This window comes from Topomyia yanbarensis, chromosome 3, assembly GCF_030247195.1.
Source record: "Topomyia yanbarensis strain Yona2022 chromosome 3, ASM3024719v1, whole genome shotgun sequence".
Taxonomy (NCBI): Eukaryota; Metazoa; Arthropoda; class Insecta; order Diptera; family Culicidae; genus Topomyia; species Topomyia yanbarensis.
In genome coordinates, this window is record NC_080672.1 from 114,700,722 (window position 1) to 114,721,073 (window position 20,352).

Sequence of the window (20,352 nt, forward strand, 5' to 3'; positions counted from 1 at the left end):
GAACGGTGGTGTAGGCAAGGCTAAACGTCCATTATTTGAACGTTGTCCCGACTAGTAAATTTTTTTTCGCACGTGCTCCATAATTGCTACCTCAAACGAAGCGCACTGCTATTTATGATTTCTGGGACACTTCATGTAGTTTTTACATGTTAAATCTGAATTTTTTAACATTGAGACTATTCTATGTCAGTACCTGTCAAACTTCGTCAACAAATGGTTTGCTGTTTTAGAAGATTATCAATAATATGCCACATTTTTAAATCGATACGAAGCTGTAAAATTATGGAAACGATAATTTTGATGGAAGGCTTGTATTTTCAATAGATGTTTTTGGAGTACTCTTGACTTAGTTCATATACAATCCAATAAATATCCTTTTTCTAGTGATATGCGCGATACTAACTGCAACAATGACCAGGATTCATTTGACTACACCACTATAATTCTCCCAACAATTTGTTTATGATCTAAACATGCCGTGCCGAGAAACGTATATATTTCAAAACTTAGACAACGGGACTCAAATAATTAAATTATTTCGTTCAGTGTTGTTCTCAACTTGATGATCCTGATATGATGAAACTGTACAAAATCGATTTGAAGCTTTCGAAAAAGCATTTTTTCTTTCTATCAACATTCTATTTTGCTTACAGATTACCAAATCTTGCAGTCATTGATTATTATCTCTTTTTCCACGAATTGTTGGTGAGAATGTTTTGTGTATTCATTTATTGCGGCTGGTTCGGAGTGGCATGTAAAACGAAAATGTAAATTTTATAAAACAATAACAGTCTCCCATAAAAAATAACAGCCTAATTGGTATTTCGAAGGCGGTGTCGGTGGTTAAGTGGCAAGTCGGTGGTGCAGATGGTCTGTTGTCGGTATTACGGTAATAATTAGAATTTTCATCATTCGAAAGTACAAATCTTCAAGGCCTTAATTGATACGTAATGCTTGTCCTAAAATACCATCATAACAAAATGTCGAAATTACTCGAGCCTATTAATATAAGCGGTACAATTCATGTCAATGCCAGTTACCTAAACTAGTCGGAATAAAAAACACATCGATTGTAGGTCTCCACACTTTGATTGGCAATACAAGAATATTCATAAAAGTCATTTTCGTAGCAAAATTATTGGGACCATCGAAAAGATATATGTCACCAAATGTCCGAGATCATTCAAATATCTTCAAACGTATACACATTACCTTGACTCCTTTTATCAGATTTGGGGCAAAGGTTAGGTCGAGTTGTGTAGACGCTTTAAATCACAGTTTTACAAAAGAATTTTTAAATTTAACGTCTATAGAGCGATCATTTTGAAATGAAATTCATATTCAAAAATAAAATTGTATTTTTGATTGCCAATAGTATGAATTATAAAAATATGTCAAAGGTTGTTAGGAAAACTTTTTTATTGAAAGCTTTTCCATGATCCAAATACACGAAATAGTTTCTTTTGCGTCTTTAAAACGATTAGCATTAGATTGTTGACATTTTATGATACGGTAACGCGAATCACTTTTAAAAAGGGCATAATTACATGAATTTATTTATTTTTTGTTGGAACAACATTCCAATTATCGCGACATAATAAAATTACAGTTTTGTATGTCAATTAGTATGAAATTTGAAAACTTGTAAAAAGCTTTTGGTAGAAAAAAAATTCCGATATGTTCTCCAATCAAAATGTTTCTTTTCTCTTTAGGTTTTTGTGGACAAAATATAATAAAAATGAAAAAATGTTTTTTTTTGCAATTAAAATTTATAACATAAATTTTTATTTTTGTGAAAAATGACACAACATTTTTTCAATGAATATTTTTTTCCTATAGAATTATTCATTCCATGTAATAGTCAATAATCTTATTGACTATGGAAAATGTTTAGTCGTCCATGCCGATAAAACGTGTACAGTTTCATCAGGATTTAAAAATCTAAGTCGAGATTTTCGAAGGGATTTTCGTGGATTTTTTCTAATGCTAATAATATAGCATATGGTCAAGGCTTCTGTCTGTCACGTTATATTTTTACGCATATTTCATAAGATAAGTCAGCAAAAACAATAAAACCATATTCTATCACAACTGCACATTATTAAGGTCACTAAACCGCACCTTTTTTCTACAGAAAGTTTTTTTTTCTATCATGAACCGTTTTCACTTTATTGTCATTTTGATACATCTGTCACGTTACACAATTTTCGAAGTTAGTTTTAGTTACCCGACTAAACAAAAGTCTGTTTCGTTGGCTCCCAAATTTGCATGAAAACAGTTTTAAGTTGAAGCTTAGAAAGCAAGGAAATATAGTTTTATGGAGTATTCTCAATGACCTGTCACGTTACAACCAGAATCTGTCACGTTTCAGTTCTGTATTTTCATTGAAGCAAGGATATCAAGACAATCGTACACAAATCATTTTTAATCTAGGAACTGAGCATAACGGGAAATTTCATGTTTATTTTGAAAAACATATTGGTTTTGATGAACAAACGTGAAAAACTTTTGAAAAGGTCGTAATTTCACGAAGTAACATATTATGTCGAAAGAAAATCCAAAATAACTTGAAAACATCTGTTTTTTTATAGATAATTTCTCGTGAGCATTTTGAATTGAAAACCCACTTTGAAATACATTCTATAACTATTCTATTCAAAATTAAAAGAATTATTGAAATATTTTAAAACTTTTTATTTTATTTTCTCTACGATGCAATTATATTTTAAAGTTTTTTTATTTGCAATTAAATTTTAAACGTGTTATGTTTTTTGCGTTTGGTATTTGTGAGTAATTTATTAAAAGGGCTTATTTTCACTACTAGATATTTTTGTTGAAAAAAAAACAAAACATTTAGAAAAAAATTTCTTAAGAGAATTTTTCTTCGAAATTGTATTTAGTATTAATATTGCATGAGAAAATTATATTTATGACTGGCAAATACTAAGAAATTTAAAAAAATACTTGAAGTTAAAAATGTTTTCTAACTAATAACTTCCTAATAGTGCAATTACAGCTACATCAGTTTATAGGCTTTCGTTAACAAAAAACATTGTTTTTCTTTAATTATATTTTTATTTTAGTTTTCTTTTTTGCTTTCTTTTTTAACAATATATTTGCATTTTTAACATTTTTTTCTTGCTGTTTTTGAAAAATTTCGGCAGAAAATATTCACACAGAACAATTAATTCCCTAGAACTCGCTATCATATAGTTTTGCTGCACAAATGGCGATTTTCGAACAATATATATTGAAAGTAGTGCATTCAAGATCTCATACGCCCTTTTTAAATATTACTCTTGAAAAAAAATGTTTGTTTAATATTGAAAAATACTTAGTCTCTCATACACATGAAACGTAAAAGGTTTCATCAGAATCAAAGATGGTCACCAATATTGACGCAATTGAATCAAACTTGATAGAATTGCTTTACAGCAGAAAAAATCTATCACGTTACATAAGAAAAACTGTGTTTTCGTAAAAATTAATAAAACTTTAAAGTTGTCACAATACAGTCTCAAAAAGTAGACTCAAAGTAGTAAGAAAAAATGCAGGTTAGATATTGTATGCATCGTGTTGGTGTGGTCCACAAAACTTTTTTGAATTTTGGATCTGTCACGTTACAAGTTATTTGGTTTTCATTACTTCACAACTGAAAATAAGCAATAATCCATATTCATCAAAATTTTTCAAGCAATATTTCAAATTTAAATTAGAGTGCGATGGAAAAATGTGGTTGCAAGCAAAAAGTTGAAAATATGGATTTTGTTTACCTTTTTATCTCCTTACGGTCTTTTAGTCATTTTCAGGTCATGCAAGTAGCATATGTTTATGTTTATTACCTTCACCAACAGGCCCCTTGGCCCCAATGGTGGTTGCTTAAACTAATTACATTTTAAAATTGACAACATTTTCGTTTTTATCGCATTCCGCGTCCGGTTGAAGTCAAAGGCCGTCGCCAAACTGTTAAAAATTCGTTTGAGTCCGGTAATCAACCATCTTTCATAAATGACAGACGTGAAATTTTTTTCTGTGATCACCATTCATATTTTTTTAATATTAGAGGTTATATACACGCGGACAATAAACAGTTTGGTGCAAAATTTGATAAAAAATAATTTCGTCTGTGGTTGCCATTTTCGGAGCCTTGACCATATGTTGAATCCCCGAAAGCGAATTTGAATCTTCGGACTTTTTTATAGAAGAACACATAACACAGCATTTTTTTGCACCCGTTAGTCCTGACGGATCGTTCGCCACTGCCTGTACATCTTACATCGTAATTAATTAGTTTCTCCTCTCCCGTTAGCCTCTCTCTCCAATCTATTACAGAGACGTTTTTAGGGTCTATACTGTTCTTGAACTTAACTCTGCATTTCCTCTCTACCTAAAAAAAACAAATCTAGTGCACTTAAACATAACATTGAAAATAGAAAGAAAGATTGAAAAAACTGTCCATTGTCTAGGGGCTATATCGTTGTGGTCGTATTCTTGTTCTGAATGGACGTTTCGATACCTGATCCTGTACAATCACATCGCGAGGTTTTTTTTGAGCCGTCCGTTTCTCAGATGTGGATCCTCCCGGAATGTCCGAACCACGTTGAGGCAGTTCAGTATGATTTTCTGCAGCCGTTGAATGATCAGTATCGGAAGAGTCTGGGGGTAAATCTGTACTTGAAGCGGTTGGCCAATTTCTCAAATGACTAGCAGATCGTCGGTACATCAGACCCTCTTCATTTGCAATAATTGTGTCCTTTCCGGTCTTCTTTATCACTCTGAAGCGCTTCAGTCGAAATTTCGAAAATTCAAGTTTACCCGTCATATAGTTTCTCATCATTACCGAATCTCCGACTGAAATTTCAGCATACAATTTTTCCTTGCATTTTTTTTAAATTGCGTCTCTTTCCCTCACATCGTAATCGTGGCTATGTTCTAATGGATGGCAGTAGGTCATTCACTGGCCGTTCCATCAGCAGTTCCATGAGGGCCTTTTCGGTAACCGAGTGAGGCAAGGTATTATGTATGAATACGTAATCATTTAACGTTTTACGCCAGTCAACCTTTGTTGCCTTTGCAATATGCAGTGTTCTAAGAATCCCCTGGTTTTGCCTCTCCACCAATCCATTCATTTGGGGCCAGTATGGAATCGTGCGTAGCAATCTGTTATTTTACCTTAAGCAGTATTTTGAAACCTCATCACTTGAAAACGGAGGACCGTTATCGCTACGAATCGTCTCGGGATAGGTTTGTTGCGAGAATATCTCTTCCAATGCATAAATTGTTCTTGCGGCATTTGTGCTTTTCATTTCGATGACATTTAAAAAGCGGCTGTAATAGTCCACTACGAAGAAATCTATTCCAATTTATTGCCAGGCCCGCTCTGGCATTTCCTTTCTTATCATTGGCTCAGGCGGGTACTCACTACTTACGGCAGCATATCCTGCACATTTCTGTATTCTGTTGCTTACGTCCCGATCCATGTATGGCCACCAAACTTTTTCCCGAAGAATTCGACGCATGGTAACAATTTCGGGGTGTCCACGACGTGCAATATCTATTGCTCTGACCTAAGGTTTAGCGGAAGAACGATTCGTTCGTCGCAAACTACTGCGCCGTTGAATATACCCAGCTCCTTCTGAAATGCTTGATATCTAAACAAATGAGCAGGCCATTCATTGGTTTGCAATGCTTTCATCACAGATGTCGTCTCGGCGTTTCGTTGATGATTTCCTCTAAATTGATAGCCAACGGACCTTCTCCCACTGCCAATAGAAAATGTTTTGAGTCTTCATCAAATGATGTTGTGGATGACGGACAAAGTCTTGACAATATGTCAGAGATATTGGATACTCCTGGAATATGTTTCACCTCGAAATCGCAAACTGTTCGGCTCGGGAGCATGTGCGTTTACCGTCACGGTGTTTCCCACCATAGATGTACTCTAAGGTCTTATGGTCGGAGAAAGGTGCAAGTAGAGCATTTCCACTGCCCATACTACAGCTAATGCCTCGAGCTGGGTTTGAGGGTAGACCTTTTCGGCCGATGTTAAGCCCTTGGAAGCGAAAGTAATGATTCTGGGTACGTTCGACTTATCTGTTGCACCAAAACAGCACCAAACTGATGAAGCGTCGACGTACAGCTCAGTAGTGTCGACCGGATCAAAATATCCGAGTTCACGAACACCATGTACCAGTTCATTACGAAGATCATCAAATGCTTTGTGTTGCTATGAACCGTATACATCGTCATACTCACGAATGTATCGTCGTAGCAGTTCGCTCCTTGTAGACAAACACGAGACAAAGTGTCCAACGAAGTTGGCGAGTCCCATAAAACTTCGAACTTCTTCTTTTGAAGCGGGCTGGCGAAACGTTCGAATTGCTTCAACTTTCTCGTCAGAGGGACTTATTCCTAGTGCATTGACCTTGAAACTTAATATTACTGTATTACTAATTTGCTAGTTTCATCTGTTAAGCCATGTTATGCAACCCTCCCGGAAATTATTGAGAGAAGATTCTCTTTTAACAAAGTTAGGGAGTTGGTTCCAAAAACTTATGCCCCTGACAAGTAAGGTGTTACCGTAATGTGAAGTCATGTGCTGAGGAATTATATAATTTTGTACACGAGTGCTACGAAAAGCTAGTATTTTATCATGAAGATATTTGGGTGATTTTGAATGTATGACTTTAAAGATTGCTAAGCAAGAACGAAATTTGTGAAACTCACTAAAGGGTACACTAGAGTGACAGAAAAAAATGACCCCCATCAGCCCACCCCTGAGTCGATTCCTAGTCCCACCAGGAAAGTCTGCTCCAAATTTGAGCCAAATCGAACAAGTCTAGCTACCGGACCAACGTGCTTGAAGTTTGTATGGGATTTTTCGACAATTTACATGGAGAAAACCCACTTGCTCACACTTTCGCCGCTAGGTGGCACTGTATACATCAGATTATCACCAAAAGTGAAACTTAAGAAGATAATTTTATTATCTACAACTTTGTTGAAGATTGCAAAGCGATCCAACTCCAATAGGAAAAGTTATTAAACTTTTAACGAAGTGATGTCTGAGTCAGTTTTGCATGGGGCCTAGCAGTGCATGGTAGTGTATCAGTACTAGGTTCTAACATACTAAACATTTTTATGGAATAATGGTTAGATTTAGCTGAATAGTATGTTCGGGAGAATTGTAATACATAATACGAGTTATGTTTTGGTTAGAAAATTGTGGTTCCAGATCTGACCGCATAGATGGCGCCAACACTAACTTTTCAGCGAAGAGAGATAGAAATTAGGTGTCTTCTACAAAGTTGTAGAACAAGAATATTGCAGTAATTCTTTCAAACATCTCGATAGTCTATCTCTCTCCATTGAAAAGTTAGTGTTGGTGCCATCTATGCGGTCACAGATTGAACTAAAATTTTCTAACCAAAACATAACTCGTAGTACGTACTGCAATTCTTCCGAACATACTATTCAGCTAAATCTAACCATTAATCCACAAAAATGTTTAGTTTGTTAGAACCTAGTACTGATACACTATCATGCACTGCTAGGCCCCATGCAAAACTGACTCAGACATCACTTCGTTAAAAGTTTAATAACTTTTCCTATTGGAGTCGGATCGCTTTGCAGTCTTCAACAAAGTTGTAGATAATAAAATTATCTTCTTAAGTTTCACTTTTGGTGATAATCTGATGTATACAGTGCCACCTAGCGGCGAAAATGTGAGCAAGAGGCTTTTCTCCGTGTAAATTGTCGAAAAATCCCATACAAACTTCAAGCACGTTGGTCCGGTAGCTAGACTTGTCCGATTAGCTTCAAATTTGGAGCAAGTACTCCTGGTGGGACTAGGAATCGACTCAGGAGTGGGCCGATTGAGTTTTCAAAAATTCATTATTTTTCTGGGCAGTCTAGGGTACACGCAGCATTTGCTGTTGATGACGGGAAACATGAGAGAACCTTGATAGGTTGAAAACGAAACGTACACAGCAGTTTAAAGCAATATGCAATCTACCAAGGGCTCTTGCGGACGCATTGAGCAGAAACTCAGCCCCATATGTGAAATGGGGTAGCAAAAGAGATTTAAAAAGCTTTAGTTTGGTTTGCGTCGAAAGCATATTTGATGTAAGGCGTAGCTCACGGAGTCCGAAGTAAACTTTACTACACTGGTTGTTCACGAGGCTGTCCCACTCTAGATTATTTTGGAACATTATTCCTAGATTACGAACTTTCTCTACATATTGTATAGTGTCCAATCCCAAGACTAATGGTGGTGGGAGAATATTATCATTAGATCATCTTATAAGCATCGCCTTAGTTTTAGAACCATTAATAGATAAAAGATTTTTCCGAGACCATTCATAGATATAAGATAAGTCTAAGTTCACAAGTTGTGACATCTCATACACTGATAAATCACTTGAACATAAATAAAGCTGTACATCGTCAGCAAACATGTGGATCTGGCACGATTTCAAAATAGATGGTAAGTCATTGATGTACATGGTAAACAGTAAAGGTCCAAGAATGGACCCTTGGGGGACACCGGATAATATGTTTAAACGATTGGAATAAACATTGTTACAAGATACTACTTGAGTACGGTTCGTTAAATACGTCCGAATTAACGTGACAGCTAAAGAGGAGAAATGAAAATGATCAGATAGTTTCCTCAACAGCTTTACATGCGAAACTCTGTCGAAAGCTTTAGAGAAATCAATGAGAATAAGAAATGCTAATCCTTTTTTGTCGATTACTCTGTGGATATCATCATGAACCTTCAAAAGAGCAGTTGTAGTGCTATGACCAGATCGAAAACCAGATTGTAATCTGTGCAAAAGATTAAAGTTTTGCAGAAACTCCTGAATTTGAGTTTTAAGAATCCTCTCCATGGCTTTGGCAAGCACGCTGAGAATGCTTATCGGGCGGAGATTATCAAGATCCGCGCACGATTTAGTTTTCTTCACTGGGATTACCTTTGCTGCTTTCCAAGCAGTTGGGAATGTTGAAGTAGTTATGATCAAGTTGAAAATATAGCATAAAATGGATTTCAAAAAAGGAAGAGATAGTTTTATAAACTTGAGAGGGATTTCATCCAGACCAACAGCATTAGACTTAATAGAGTTAATTGCAATGACAACATCATTTTCACTGATTTCAGAGAAATGAAACCCGTACATATTTGGAGGTGGAATCGAGAAATGGCTATTATCAGCGGTAAAGTGATTACCAAAATGCGTGTTAATTTCGTCACTAGTATTGCCACATTCTTCATTAAGAGCGCGAGTTTTGGTTACATTGATATCTTTCATCCGTTGCCAAAGCTCTTTATTTGAATTAGAAGATGCAATGTAACTCGAAACGTAATTCATTTTGGCTAGATTTATCAAACGCGTAACATTATTTCGAAGACGTTTGTACTGGTCAAAATCATTGTTACTTCTAGTTGATTTCCAGGATCGATAGGCAATGTTCCTCTCAATCATGGCGCTCAATATTTCATTGTTGAACCACGGATTACGTTTGGGCTTGTAACAGCGAATAGGAACTGTTGCATTGTAAATTCTCAATAAATTAACATTGAGAAAGTCTACAGCGACATTAGGATCATCAATGCTATACAATAAGGACCAATCAACTGAACAAAAAGCATTTTGAAGCAACATTGTATTGGCACATGCATAGTCACGAAACGTTCTTGTTGTTTCTATTGGCGATTTGCGGCAAAACCAAAATTAGTCATGCGACACCTATGATTCAGCTCATGAACTGGCAAAGTGATACAGATTGCTTTTTTTCACCCGCAAGTGAGTCGTAGCTTACTACTAAAACTTCATTTTCTTTTCGGAAAAAGCTTACCACTGCCAAAATATGAATGAAACGAGTAAGAAATTTAGTTTTATTTGCAACTATTCTGAAATAACAGCCATTTGCAACTATTTGGCTCATACATTTCTTCGAAATGTAATCGGGGTATTATTGTGGTTATAAAAAATCGTTCTGTAAATAGAGTTCCAACTCGAAACCGAGACCCAATCAGTTCCAATGCCAAACTCCTTCATATTTTGGACTACGTAGGAGATTCAGTGAAGACTATCAGAGAGAAGGATCGGCTGTGTATGATACAAAGCTCCTATTAGCCGGATATATTTTTCCTCGCGTGATCTGAAGAGTTTCATGAATTTACACCATCTCATAAAGGTTTAGCTTAACTTAAGAGGAATGGGAAATGATGTTGCGGCGGCTACGGTGCTCAACAAATTACATTTCGGAACAGCACACATATAGCTTTGTGAATAATATTAGAAATCACCACGTTTTACACTCTTTTCGCAAGATGTTTAATCTTCATCTTATAAAATGATGGTTTTCCTTCTTTTTCATAAACAATTATCAACAAATTGTTCGGTGATTTGGTGTTTAAAAGTTATTTTTTACCAATGTTTACAGAAAATATATGCACTATGACAGAACAGAATGAAATCAGCAACACTTTGCTTCCTGCGCTATCTGTGAGCGGTTTCAACGTAGAATCGCCAATCAACGCGCGGGAAATATTAACAGAGGCGAATATTATATCATGCTTCGAGAAGCCCGGTGCTGAAACCTGGTTGACGTTTAGTATAAAATCAGGATTATTCGTAAGTAGAAGATCAATCAATGACGAATGGTAATGAGTTGGTTCTGAATTAATACAAGTGAAACCTAAGTTGTCAATAACATTTTTAAATCTATTGGTTTTATAACAAGGTTTACTTAAGTCGGTATTAAAATCGCCTACAATTATAGCATTGGGATATTGAGTAGATAACTCAGCAAATTTGAGATAGAGGATTTCAGAACTATCGGCCCTAGGCGGATTATAGCAAACGCCAAGCAGGAATTTGGTCGCTTGATATCGGACGTCAATAATAAGATATTCAGTTAAATTAATGTAATCGTTCACCTGAGTAAGCTCTGAACGTGAGATAATGCTACAATGAAGGTTCTTCTTATAATACACACAGATACCACCACCTCTGCCATAGGTTCGATCGTTACGAATCAACTTATACCCATCAACAGCAATCACCGAGTCACTGACGTTTTCCGTGAGCCATGTTTCAGTTAAACAGATAATATCAAGCTTGCTATTGGTGAAACATTGGACAAACTCGCTTAGTTTGCTCAACTGGCGATCACAGATGCTTTGGATGTTAATATGACAAATATTCAACAGATCCGATCTCAGAGCACAATTCATAACAATGCGAGGGATGCACGGTAAGTCCATACTTGTTAGAGCATTACTGAGTTCAGCCAGCACCAAGTAAATTTAAAAAGGAAGGATATTGCAGAAGCACGGTTAACATAATGAAACTAACAATCTTATAAGTAAAAAAGTGAAAATGCTTATAGTTTTCTAAATACATAATTACTACAATTTGAATAATGATACCTCAGCTCGAGTAACAGCGTGACATACGCCGGAAAAATTGATGGTAAAAAGCAGCAACAGGATACAACAGCATCACCCAGAAACAACAACAGCAACAGCAAAGTTCATCGAAACAGCAGCAGGAGCCTCGTTCCAGCACCAAGACTTTCAGGACGGAATAAGACACGGATTGTGTGGGAAAGGAGTCATGGATCAACAAGGAAGGAAGATAGAAAGAGCTCAAATGGAAAGGAAAAAAAATACTTTTAGGCATGGATCATTCACGGGAATATAAGGAGGGGAATCATGGATATTTTAGGAAGGACCAAGAAAAACTTAACAGGAAGGGTTTTTATTCATAGTTCAACTGTTCAAGATGATAAATTGGCTGCGCAGCAGCATCCGCAGTTACTTTAACGTACACCAGGCCATCCTTTGTGAATACACTTTATCGCTCCTGAGTCCGTCAATATTTCTATTTTCTAAATTCTAGGTAATTTTTTTTATTTTTCGATCATAGAGGTTTGAATTTCGCCTCTTTTAGGCTATCGTTATTGTTCACAATGGAGATGGATTTCCAATGCGTACGAATAAACTGTTTGCGACCTTTGTTTTTGGTATTTAGGAAGGACTAATTCTTTGTGTTTCCTTTTAATTAAAAATGTAACTTGCTTTTGTATCTATTTAAAACTATTACTGTGGCATTTTCGTTGAGCTATTTTAGATTTTCTGTTTATTTTTAGTTCAATTCTATTTAACTATTATTGATCGAGCGGCAAACTATATTTTACTTTTCTGCTTCTTTACAAGTTATAGATGGTGTTCTAAAAATCTACTATACACTAAGCATTAAATACAGTATTTCTATTATGATTCGAACACACTATCCCTTGTAATATCAAATATGTGGAAATTTAAAAAATGCGATTGCAGTAAGTGCATATTTCCCGCACCACAGTTGCGGTAAAAACGTTGCAGTCCTGCTGTGTCAATTTCGCGACGAACCCTATCTGATGGTTAGCGTTTGAGAAAATAGAATTATTATCCTGAAGCATTTCAAATCATTTAATGTTACGTGCAGTCAATCTAGTGTCCAGTTTTGAGATATATGAAGAGATCATGTTTCCAACTGTGTCCATAACGGCGTACTATCCCCTACCAGTCCACGAAATTGTTATCAGCAAGACAATAACCCATTATCTCACGAATCGTAACAAACCGCAATCACACTCGCTTCTCTACACCATCTTCACAAGCTGTAGCAGTTCATTCAGTCTTTGAATGTCCATTCTACGCGTTTAGTTCGAATAATTTTCCATCCTAAATGGCACTAGTTTCGCTGCGAGATTACGAAAAACGTGCGGCCGAAATAATTCCACGACATGCGCTGGATTACTATCGGAGCGGGGCCGGAGATGAGCTGTCACTCCGGCTAAATCGAATCTGCTTCGACCGTCTACGTATACGGCCTCGGGTGCTGAAAAGTGGGGCCAAACGAGACATGACGGTGCGACTTTTCGGGGACGAGTATTCGATGCCGGTTGGAATTTCCCCGACAGCAATGCAGCGAATGGCCCACCATGATGGAGAAGTGGCCAATGCCAAGGCTGCTGCCAGTCGAGGCGTCGGGTTCACTCTCAGCACCATTTCTACTAGCTCGATTGAAGAGGTTGCTGCTGGGACACCGAAATCACCCAAGTGGTTTCAGCTTTACATCTACAAGGATCGTAAGATTACGGAAAGCTTGGTTCGCAGAGCTGAAAAAGCAGGTTTTAGGACAATTGTGCTGACCGTGGATGCTCCGATGTTTGGCCTACGTCGACCGGATATGCGTAATAAGTTTTCGCTTCCTCCACACTTGATGTAACTGTATGTTTGGGATGGAATTGGTACAGACAAGTGAAGTGGTATGTGCTATAATTTTCAGATTGGCCAACTTCGAGGGACAACAAGCAACCGGTGTTCAGAGTCAGGGTGGATCTGGAATCAACGAATATATTTACGAACAATTAGATCCAACACTGTGTTGGAATGACGTCAAGTGGTTACTCAACTTCACTAAACTGCCAGTAATTGTCAAAGGAATTCTCACCAAGGAAGATGCAATAATTGCCGCTGATTTGGGTGTTCAAGGTATTTGGGTGTCTAACCATGGGGCAAGACAGTTAGATTCTGTTCCGGCGTCGGTAAGAAATGAGGCCATCTATTACTGGCAAGGTGTTATGAAAGTTTACATTCATTCCAGATTGAAGCCCTTCCGGAAGTTGTGGCCGCAGTGGGCGACAGAACCACAATTTTACTTGATGGTGGTGTAACGGAGGGTACCGATGTTTTTAAAGCGATCGCACTCGGTGCCAAAATGGTGCTTTTCGGAAGGCCTGCCCTTTGGGGCCTGGCAAACAATGGTCAACAGGGTGTTGAAAGTGTTCTGGATATTTTGAGAAAAGAATTAGACCTAGCAATGGCGTTTGCAGGATGTCAAAGTGTGGCCGACATCAGCAAGGAACACGTAGTACATGAATCATTTTACGCTAAACTATAAACTATGGCTTGGGAAAATAATGTGAACCTTGCTGACAGTAAATATGTTACGCAATAAAATTGATTTGATTTTTCTTTCATTCTGCTGAATTCAACAAATATATTCTGGCATTATCTAATCAAAGCTCGTGGATGTCTTCAAATAGGTAATGTAAAAAACAAATGACCACCAAACCAATAATTTATTACTATAAATCCGGGTTAGTCAGATTCTGCAGAGGTGAGAAACACAGCATATTGAATAGTAGTCATGTAATAATTCAGTCTGCTGTCTCTAGTTGCTGATATTTTAAAAAAGAATATTTTGTATTCGAAATAGTTTTAAATGGCCTGTTTTACGGAGACTGAAGAAAGTAGTTTAAACTAAGAAAACAAGTTATAGCAGCCTTACCAGCACTGGTTGTGTGCTCGAGTGTCATGATACTACGAGCAAATTCTGAACTACCTGAAACGCACTCAGATGAAGTCGTGCGTGATAGCTACGTACCTGAAAAGTGTGAGTCTAAAAGACAATTAAGTACTTCAGTTTTTCTTATTATTTGCAGTTTAAATTGAACTAGCCTTAAAGTACAAACCTGAAAGATTCTGAGACTTGAAACATTTGCTCAAAGACTTCTCCTCCTAATTCAATTATAGAGAATCGAAGAGCATTTTTGTTAGTAATCAGGAATCAGAAAATACTAGCTTAAATGACACGTTCCCCGTATGTGGTCGGGGATTCGTTCCTTGCGTGTCTTCTCATAATTTTCCTGATCAGAAGGAAAGAAGAAAGAAGGAGGGAGGACGTAAAATTGGAATGGTTAATAAATTACAGCACAGAAACAAACAACTGGTTTAAATCGCCTGCGAGAAAGCCTAATGCTCTTTACCGCACTGGATTAAAAACTTTAGTATGTTACTAAATTTCAGTCGCCCAAACACAGATATGTAAGATTAGCCCAAAACTCACAATCGCAATTGCGTAGTTGCTGGACAGCTGCATTTCAAACGATTCGAAGTTCCGAAGTCGGATTCGCAAAGATCACATGAAAATGACTCAGCGCGCTGAATAGTTGCCATGTATAATTGAGTTTGCAGTCGGCGTTTAAAGCCCTCGTCAGCATGCCGCAGTAGTGTTTCGAAAAATGTGGGATATTTATCGAAATCACTGGACACGGTTGTTCTAGAAACGCTTTTGTTTGGCGACACGTTTATGGATTTCTCCAACAATTGCAATGCTCGGACGAAACGCAAGACCGTATTTTTCTCCTATCCACCTTGAATTGGCAGGGCGGGCTCGGGACCAACTAAGTCAATCGCTGCACCTGCCCTGGTCAGCTCGTCAGCCCATTCATTGACAGTAATACCGAAATGTTCGAAATGTTCGGGCACCCAGATAAGGTAGATAGTTTTGACAATGCTTAGTAGCGCTTTTTGAATTCTCCAAGTCCCCTTCTTTTATATTGTGACAAATATCAGAGTAATCTCAAATGCCAAATTTCATATCATTTGGACAATTTAAGACACCCGCACACTTCGCTTGGTACTGTAGGAAAATATGGAGGAAAAATACATTAAATGCTTTTAGTTTCTCCAAAAATACAGGAAAGTATGGTAATGGGTCATTTTGTCCACAAAATCCCCTATTTTTTATATTTTTCGAATTAGTTCTGCAAATCACACATGTTTTGCTACATTAATTCCTAAAAGTGGGAAAAGTGGATTAAACCAATTTGCGCATTAAGGGCACAAAACCTAACTTAAGTTAAGGTTGATTTTTTGTGTGTTTCGAATTCATCTCGCACCAACTAAGTAACTTGTTAGACGATGTATCTAAACTAGTTTTCAAATTAGCTCTAGTTTGACACAAAATAATTCCAAACTAGCTCACTGACGACATTAATTCGAAACACAAAAAAAAATCAAAAGTAATTTAAGTTATGTTTTGTGCCTTTAATGTGCAAATTGCTTTAGGGCCGATTTCTTCACCCTCGCTTAACGTTTAAACCAGGTTCGCCAGTACGTTTAAACCTGGCTTAAGCGATAAGCGATGGTGAAGAAATCGGACCTCAATCCAATTTTCCCACTTTTGGGAATTAATATTGCATAATGCCAGGCGTTTGGCTCCCTAGCCATATGACAAGAGTTCCTATTCGCTTTTTTGTCAGCAAACCAGAGCTACTGCACTTGCTTCCCGGGACATCACTCAGGATAAGTCAGATGACCTAGACATTTACAAGTTTCGTGTGAACTGTTTGAAATTGTTTTGTGTCCAACTAGTGCTAATTTGGATACATCGTGTAACTAGACACCCAGTTGGTGCTGGTTACTGTTTTTCTGATGTAAAAGATGGTTGGGTAACGTCTGAGACATAACCGGAATAAAGTAGACTACACTTTAGACTAGACATTTTGACTATCTTTTGATATGTTGTATTAACAGCAATTATTTCGTTCCATCGAAATCAAAAATATTGGAACACATTTATCCTTACATGGGAACCCCAAAAAGAGCATTTAATGAATCTTATTGTAAATTGAATCATTAAACGAAACTGTCAACAAATCACACAACTGATTTAAATACTATGATAACTTCTTATTTTTTGCCATTCTACGTGAAAGCGACGATATTGTTCACCACCTTCTGATGCTTGTAATAACAAAATTTCAATTCGATTCTTTGTTGATAAATTGATGGCCCTGAAAAGGGTCTTTTGTTTGGGCAGTGTTCGTAATTTACTTAGAGCTGGTGTGTTCTGTTCAGTATACATTTTAATTGATTCGCATTTGCTTACATCGTTAATTTTATATGTATTCTTGTTTTTGTTTTAGCTATTCATTGTTTTGTTTTTCAAGTTCAATGTTTATACATTGACGGTTCAATTCTTAACCTAATCTTAACTGCAATACTACAGTGGATTAATTCGTGTTCCGAATGTTGACATTTTTCAATATTTTTTTATTTTTGTAATTGTTCTTCAATTCATACTATGTTGCGTTTCGGCTTCGCCTCATCAGAAACCGACACTAACTTATTGTCGGAATAGATTAGCGCCGGCTTGACGCAAATCCCTTAAAACTAAAACACACTATGTGTTTCAATCGAACGACTGATCAAACGTGATGTCCCGTTCGAGCAGAAGTTCTGTTTATGCCGATGAGACACAGTGAAGCCGAAACTTGTCTTGGCTTAGCAGGCCTATGCGAAAGCATTATGCTATATTTCACCCTAAGGAGGAAAATTTGGTAAAAAACAAAATTTCTCACTAGGGTGAAAATTTGTTGGTAAAAACCAGTCTTTGTACAGGAGCACAAATTTTCACCCTAGTGAGAAATTTTGGTTTTCCTTAAGTAGGTGTACATCAACATTTCCCACCCTATCCTAAGTATCGGTGAAGATGGTTGTGGCCGGCAATGACGATTCTCATACTATTGGTTTCCTGAGCCCAAAAACGATAAAGTTCATTCCCGATTATTTATCTCACAAGCAAGATGAGTTTAACTACCTATAGGCAACCTGATAATCGTCAGTATGCAACCTACAAATAGCACCGTGCTTCGAACCGCAACACAACGCAAAAAAAATGGGGAATGTTGATGTAATACTAAGTAATACTTGAGAACTGTTTAACTTCTTGTTTTATTCAGAACTATCCCTACTACAATATACATCGACAATTCTCAACGGGCTTATTAATACTGACTAAATTATGCATGGACGCGGCTCTATGTCTACTGTGACGAACTTTAAATTGTCGGCTGTTCGAGCCTATATTAGCGTTGCGTTGAAATACTTTTGCCAATTCGGGAACAACTCGCACTTCTCTAGTAATCCGCTGAGGAGCTCTTACAATTTCAATCTCACTCTTCACTGTTTTACACTTATTGCTATCCTTTCCGCACTCATCCACTCCGTCTTCACCCCGAGGATCCTTCGATAAACCATCCTCTCCTGTTGGAATAAGAACTATTTTTTCTGGTACCGGTGGTACAACCTTCACAGTTTCAACAGCTAGCCCAGCCTCATCATCATCGCCATCGTCATCAACTGGATTGTTAAAGCCCTTCTGATTGATGTTGATTCTTCCAGCCAACCGCGATCGAGGACTCAAGTATTCCCATTCGAAGCGAACATGATTTTCGCTGATCTGTTTGATAGTTTTGCAGCCTGCCATAGCCATCACAGAATCGAGCTCTAGTTTAAGAAGCTCCAGTACATTTTCTACGCCGTTTTGACCGTTCACAGCCAATCCCCATATAGCAGCTCGGCCAACAAACACCATTTTTGCCCCTAACGCAAGTGCCTTGAACACATCCGTGCCTTGGGTGATTCCACCATCCGTCATAACAATGAGGCGACTCCCCACGGCTTCACACACTTCCGGCAGCACTTCGATCTGAAAATAATTTAAAAATGAAAAGTTTTGCAAGGGCAGCATGATCAAATAATCGTACAGTGGCCGGAGCGCAATCCAATTGACGTCCTCCGTGATTCGAGACAATGATCCCTTGTACTCCCAGGTCAGCAGCCAACAGTGCATCCTCCCTCGTAAGTATGCCTTTCACGATAACCGGCAAACTAGTGATACTAAGCAACCATCTCAACGAATCCCAACCGATTGTAGGATCAAACTGATTTTTCACATATTCCACCATATTTTTAGTGCATACATTGTTATAAGGAGGACAAAAATTAGCGAAAGAAACTTTTGAAGGAAGACTAAGCGGATTTTTCATTTCCGATCTTCTCAATCCAATCACAGGAGTATCTACCGTCACAACAAGGGCCCTGTATCGAGCCTTCTCGGCACGCCTCACAAGATTTTCCGTCAACTCACGATCCTTAAGGATAAACAGCTGGAACCACTTCGGGTGATTGGGAATAACATTCGCTATATCCTCCATTGATACGCTGGACAGAGCGCTCAAAACAAAGGGTACTCCCATGGACCGTGCAGCTCTTGCCATGGCCTTTTCGCAGTCATTGTGAACTAATTTCTGCAATGCCACCGGACCAATTCCAATGGGCATTCTGTAGCTCAGCCCGAGCACACTAACTGCCAAGCTACGGTTTCCGACCCGCGCCAGACAGCGTGGTCTGATCCGTATCTTATCGTAGCGTGACCTGTTCAACCGTGTCGTCTGTTCAGCACCAGCACCACAGCGGAAATAATCGAGGGCGTTCCGGTTCAGCACCACTGCTGCACGTGATTCATACTCGGACACGGAGGCAACCTCGCGAGACCGGCGATCGTTGCGTTTACCGCGGAATAACGTATCGAACATTACCTACTCCTCGGCGCGTATACGGAAATAATATTTTCGAGCTCCCAACTAGCACCGGTTACGACTGGATGCAGACTAAATCTGATTCGAACGCAACTGCCGGACTTATATAAATTTTTGTGCCAGTTACACCCGTCAGTTGGGCAAGGACTGGCCTGCATGTCTTAATTATTAAGCTAATTGATAACGAGGACTTGGGCGTACTTGCATATTTATCGAGCTAACAATCAGAGGAAGCAACACTATCATATATTGCGTGGTGCAAAATGCAAACAAAAAGGATTGACATAAACATGTGCTGTGTCTTTGGCTCGATAGTGAAAAATTGGGCCTTGAAGATACAACGATATTATTCTCTCTTGCAAACAATTAGAGAAAATTATAGTATACTGTAGTAAAGTATAAAAATATATTTAACAATCTATACGTTTTGGAGCAGGCACAAAGAAAAAAACAGTCTCGAGTCCCGCACGAGAAAAAGCTAAAAAAACTATAAAATATCAATAAAACAAACAAATTTAAAGAAATTTAAAAGAAAATGAAAAAATGTCAGCAGATTAATAAAATGAGTGAAAAGATTAATAAAAATCAAATTAAAAAAAATAATAAATCAAATTAGTTCAGCTTTTTTTTTATCCCTTTATGGGCAGCTAGGGCCGAGGGTGGTGGCTAGCGGGTTTCATACATCCTTGACCTGACGGACAAAGCTATGGTGCCTTGAACACAGGCAACGCAGATCCAAGGCCATCATTGAAATGATAAGTTCTGCGTTTGAGATGTACTTCCCCCGGTTGCCAGACGAATACCTGTAATTATTACTTGTAGCTTTGTATGTATGAATCTAATGTTCAGTCCTGGGTGGTGTATGCCTGGAAGGTGTGGTTTTTAGCGTTCGAGTCCAGGAGTGCATATCTGTCTGGGTTAGCGTGGGCGTTTACTAATTGTGTAATAGTGTGTAGAGATGCACCGAATATTCGGTCGACCAAATATTCGGGCCGAATACCAGCCGATTTTAATTTAAGCCGAATATACGGTACGCCGAATAATAAAAACCGACTTTCGGCCGAATATGCTAAGTAATGGTCTAATATTCATGAAATATTTAAAAGGAACAAAAAAAATAAAATG

At 37.8% G+C, this 20,352-nt stretch overlaps 3 protein-coding genes across 3 annotated transcripts; 1 reads left to right on the forward strand and 2 right to left on the reverse strand.

Moving 5' to 3' along the window:
- Window positions 1-12,650: 12,650 nt before the first annotated feature.
- On the forward strand, window positions 12,651-14,037 carry LOC131689745 (uncharacterized). The gene is made up of 3 exons (XM_058975039.1): window positions 12,651-13,279; window positions 13,344-13,602; window positions 13,662-14,037. Exons 1-3 carry the CDS (start codon window positions 12,741-12,743, stop codon window positions 13,956-13,958), a joined length of 1,095 nt encoding a protein of 364 aa, XP_058831022.1. The 5' UTR covers window positions 12,651-12,740; the 3' UTR covers window positions 13,959-14,037.
- A 3,560-nt stretch (window positions 14,038-17,597) lies between these two features.
- On the reverse strand, window positions 17,598-18,502 carry LOC131687153 (uncharacterized). The gene is made up of 2 exons (XM_058971204.1): window positions 18,394-18,502; window positions 17,598-18,335 (listed from the first exon to the last, which is right to left on the reverse strand). Exon 2 carries the CDS (start codon window positions 18,282-18,284, stop codon window positions 17,598-17,600), a length of 687 nt encoding a protein of 228 aa, XP_058827187.1. The 5' UTR covers window positions 18,285-18,335; window positions 18,394-18,502.
- Window positions 18,503-18,658: 156 nt separating this feature from the next.
- Window positions 18,659-19,224, reverse strand: LOC131687154 (2-Hydroxyacid oxidase 1-like). Its single transcript, XM_058971205.1, has 2 exons — window positions 18,757-19,224; window positions 18,659-18,682 (listed from the first exon to the last, which is right to left on the reverse strand). Exons 1-2 carry the CDS (start codon window positions 19,222-19,224, stop codon window positions 18,659-18,661), a joined length of 492 nt encoding a protein of 163 aa, XP_058827188.1.
- Window positions 19,225-20,352: the final 1,128 nt, after the last annotated feature.

Excerpts from the sequence above, each read along its gene's own strand:
- LOC131689745 (XM_058975039.1), top strand. The coding sequence starts at position 12,741 with ATGGCACTAGTTTCGCTGCGAGATTACGAAAAACGTGCGGCCGAAATA. Across the intron at positions 13,280-13,343 it reads TCGCTTCCTCCACACTTGAT|ATTGGCCAACTTCGAGGGAC; the intron begins GTAACTGTATGT and ends TATAATTTTCAG. Across the intron at positions 13,603-13,661 it reads TAGATTCTGTTCCGGCGTCG|ATTGAAGCCCTTCCGGAAGT; the intron begins GTAAGAAATGAG and ends CATTCATTCCAG.
- LOC131687153 (XM_058971204.1), bottom strand. The coding sequence starts at position 18,284 with ATGACGGATGGTGGAATCACCCAAGGCACGGATGTGTTCAAGGCACTT.
- LOC131687154 (XM_058971205.1), bottom strand. The coding sequence starts at position 19,224 with ATGTTCGATACGTTATTCCGCGGTAAACGCAACGATCGCCGGTCTCGC. Across the intron at positions 18,683-18,756 it reads GTGAGTTGACGGAAAATCTT|ATCGGAAATGAAAAATCCGC; the intron begins GTGAGGCGTGCC and ends TGGATTGAGAAG.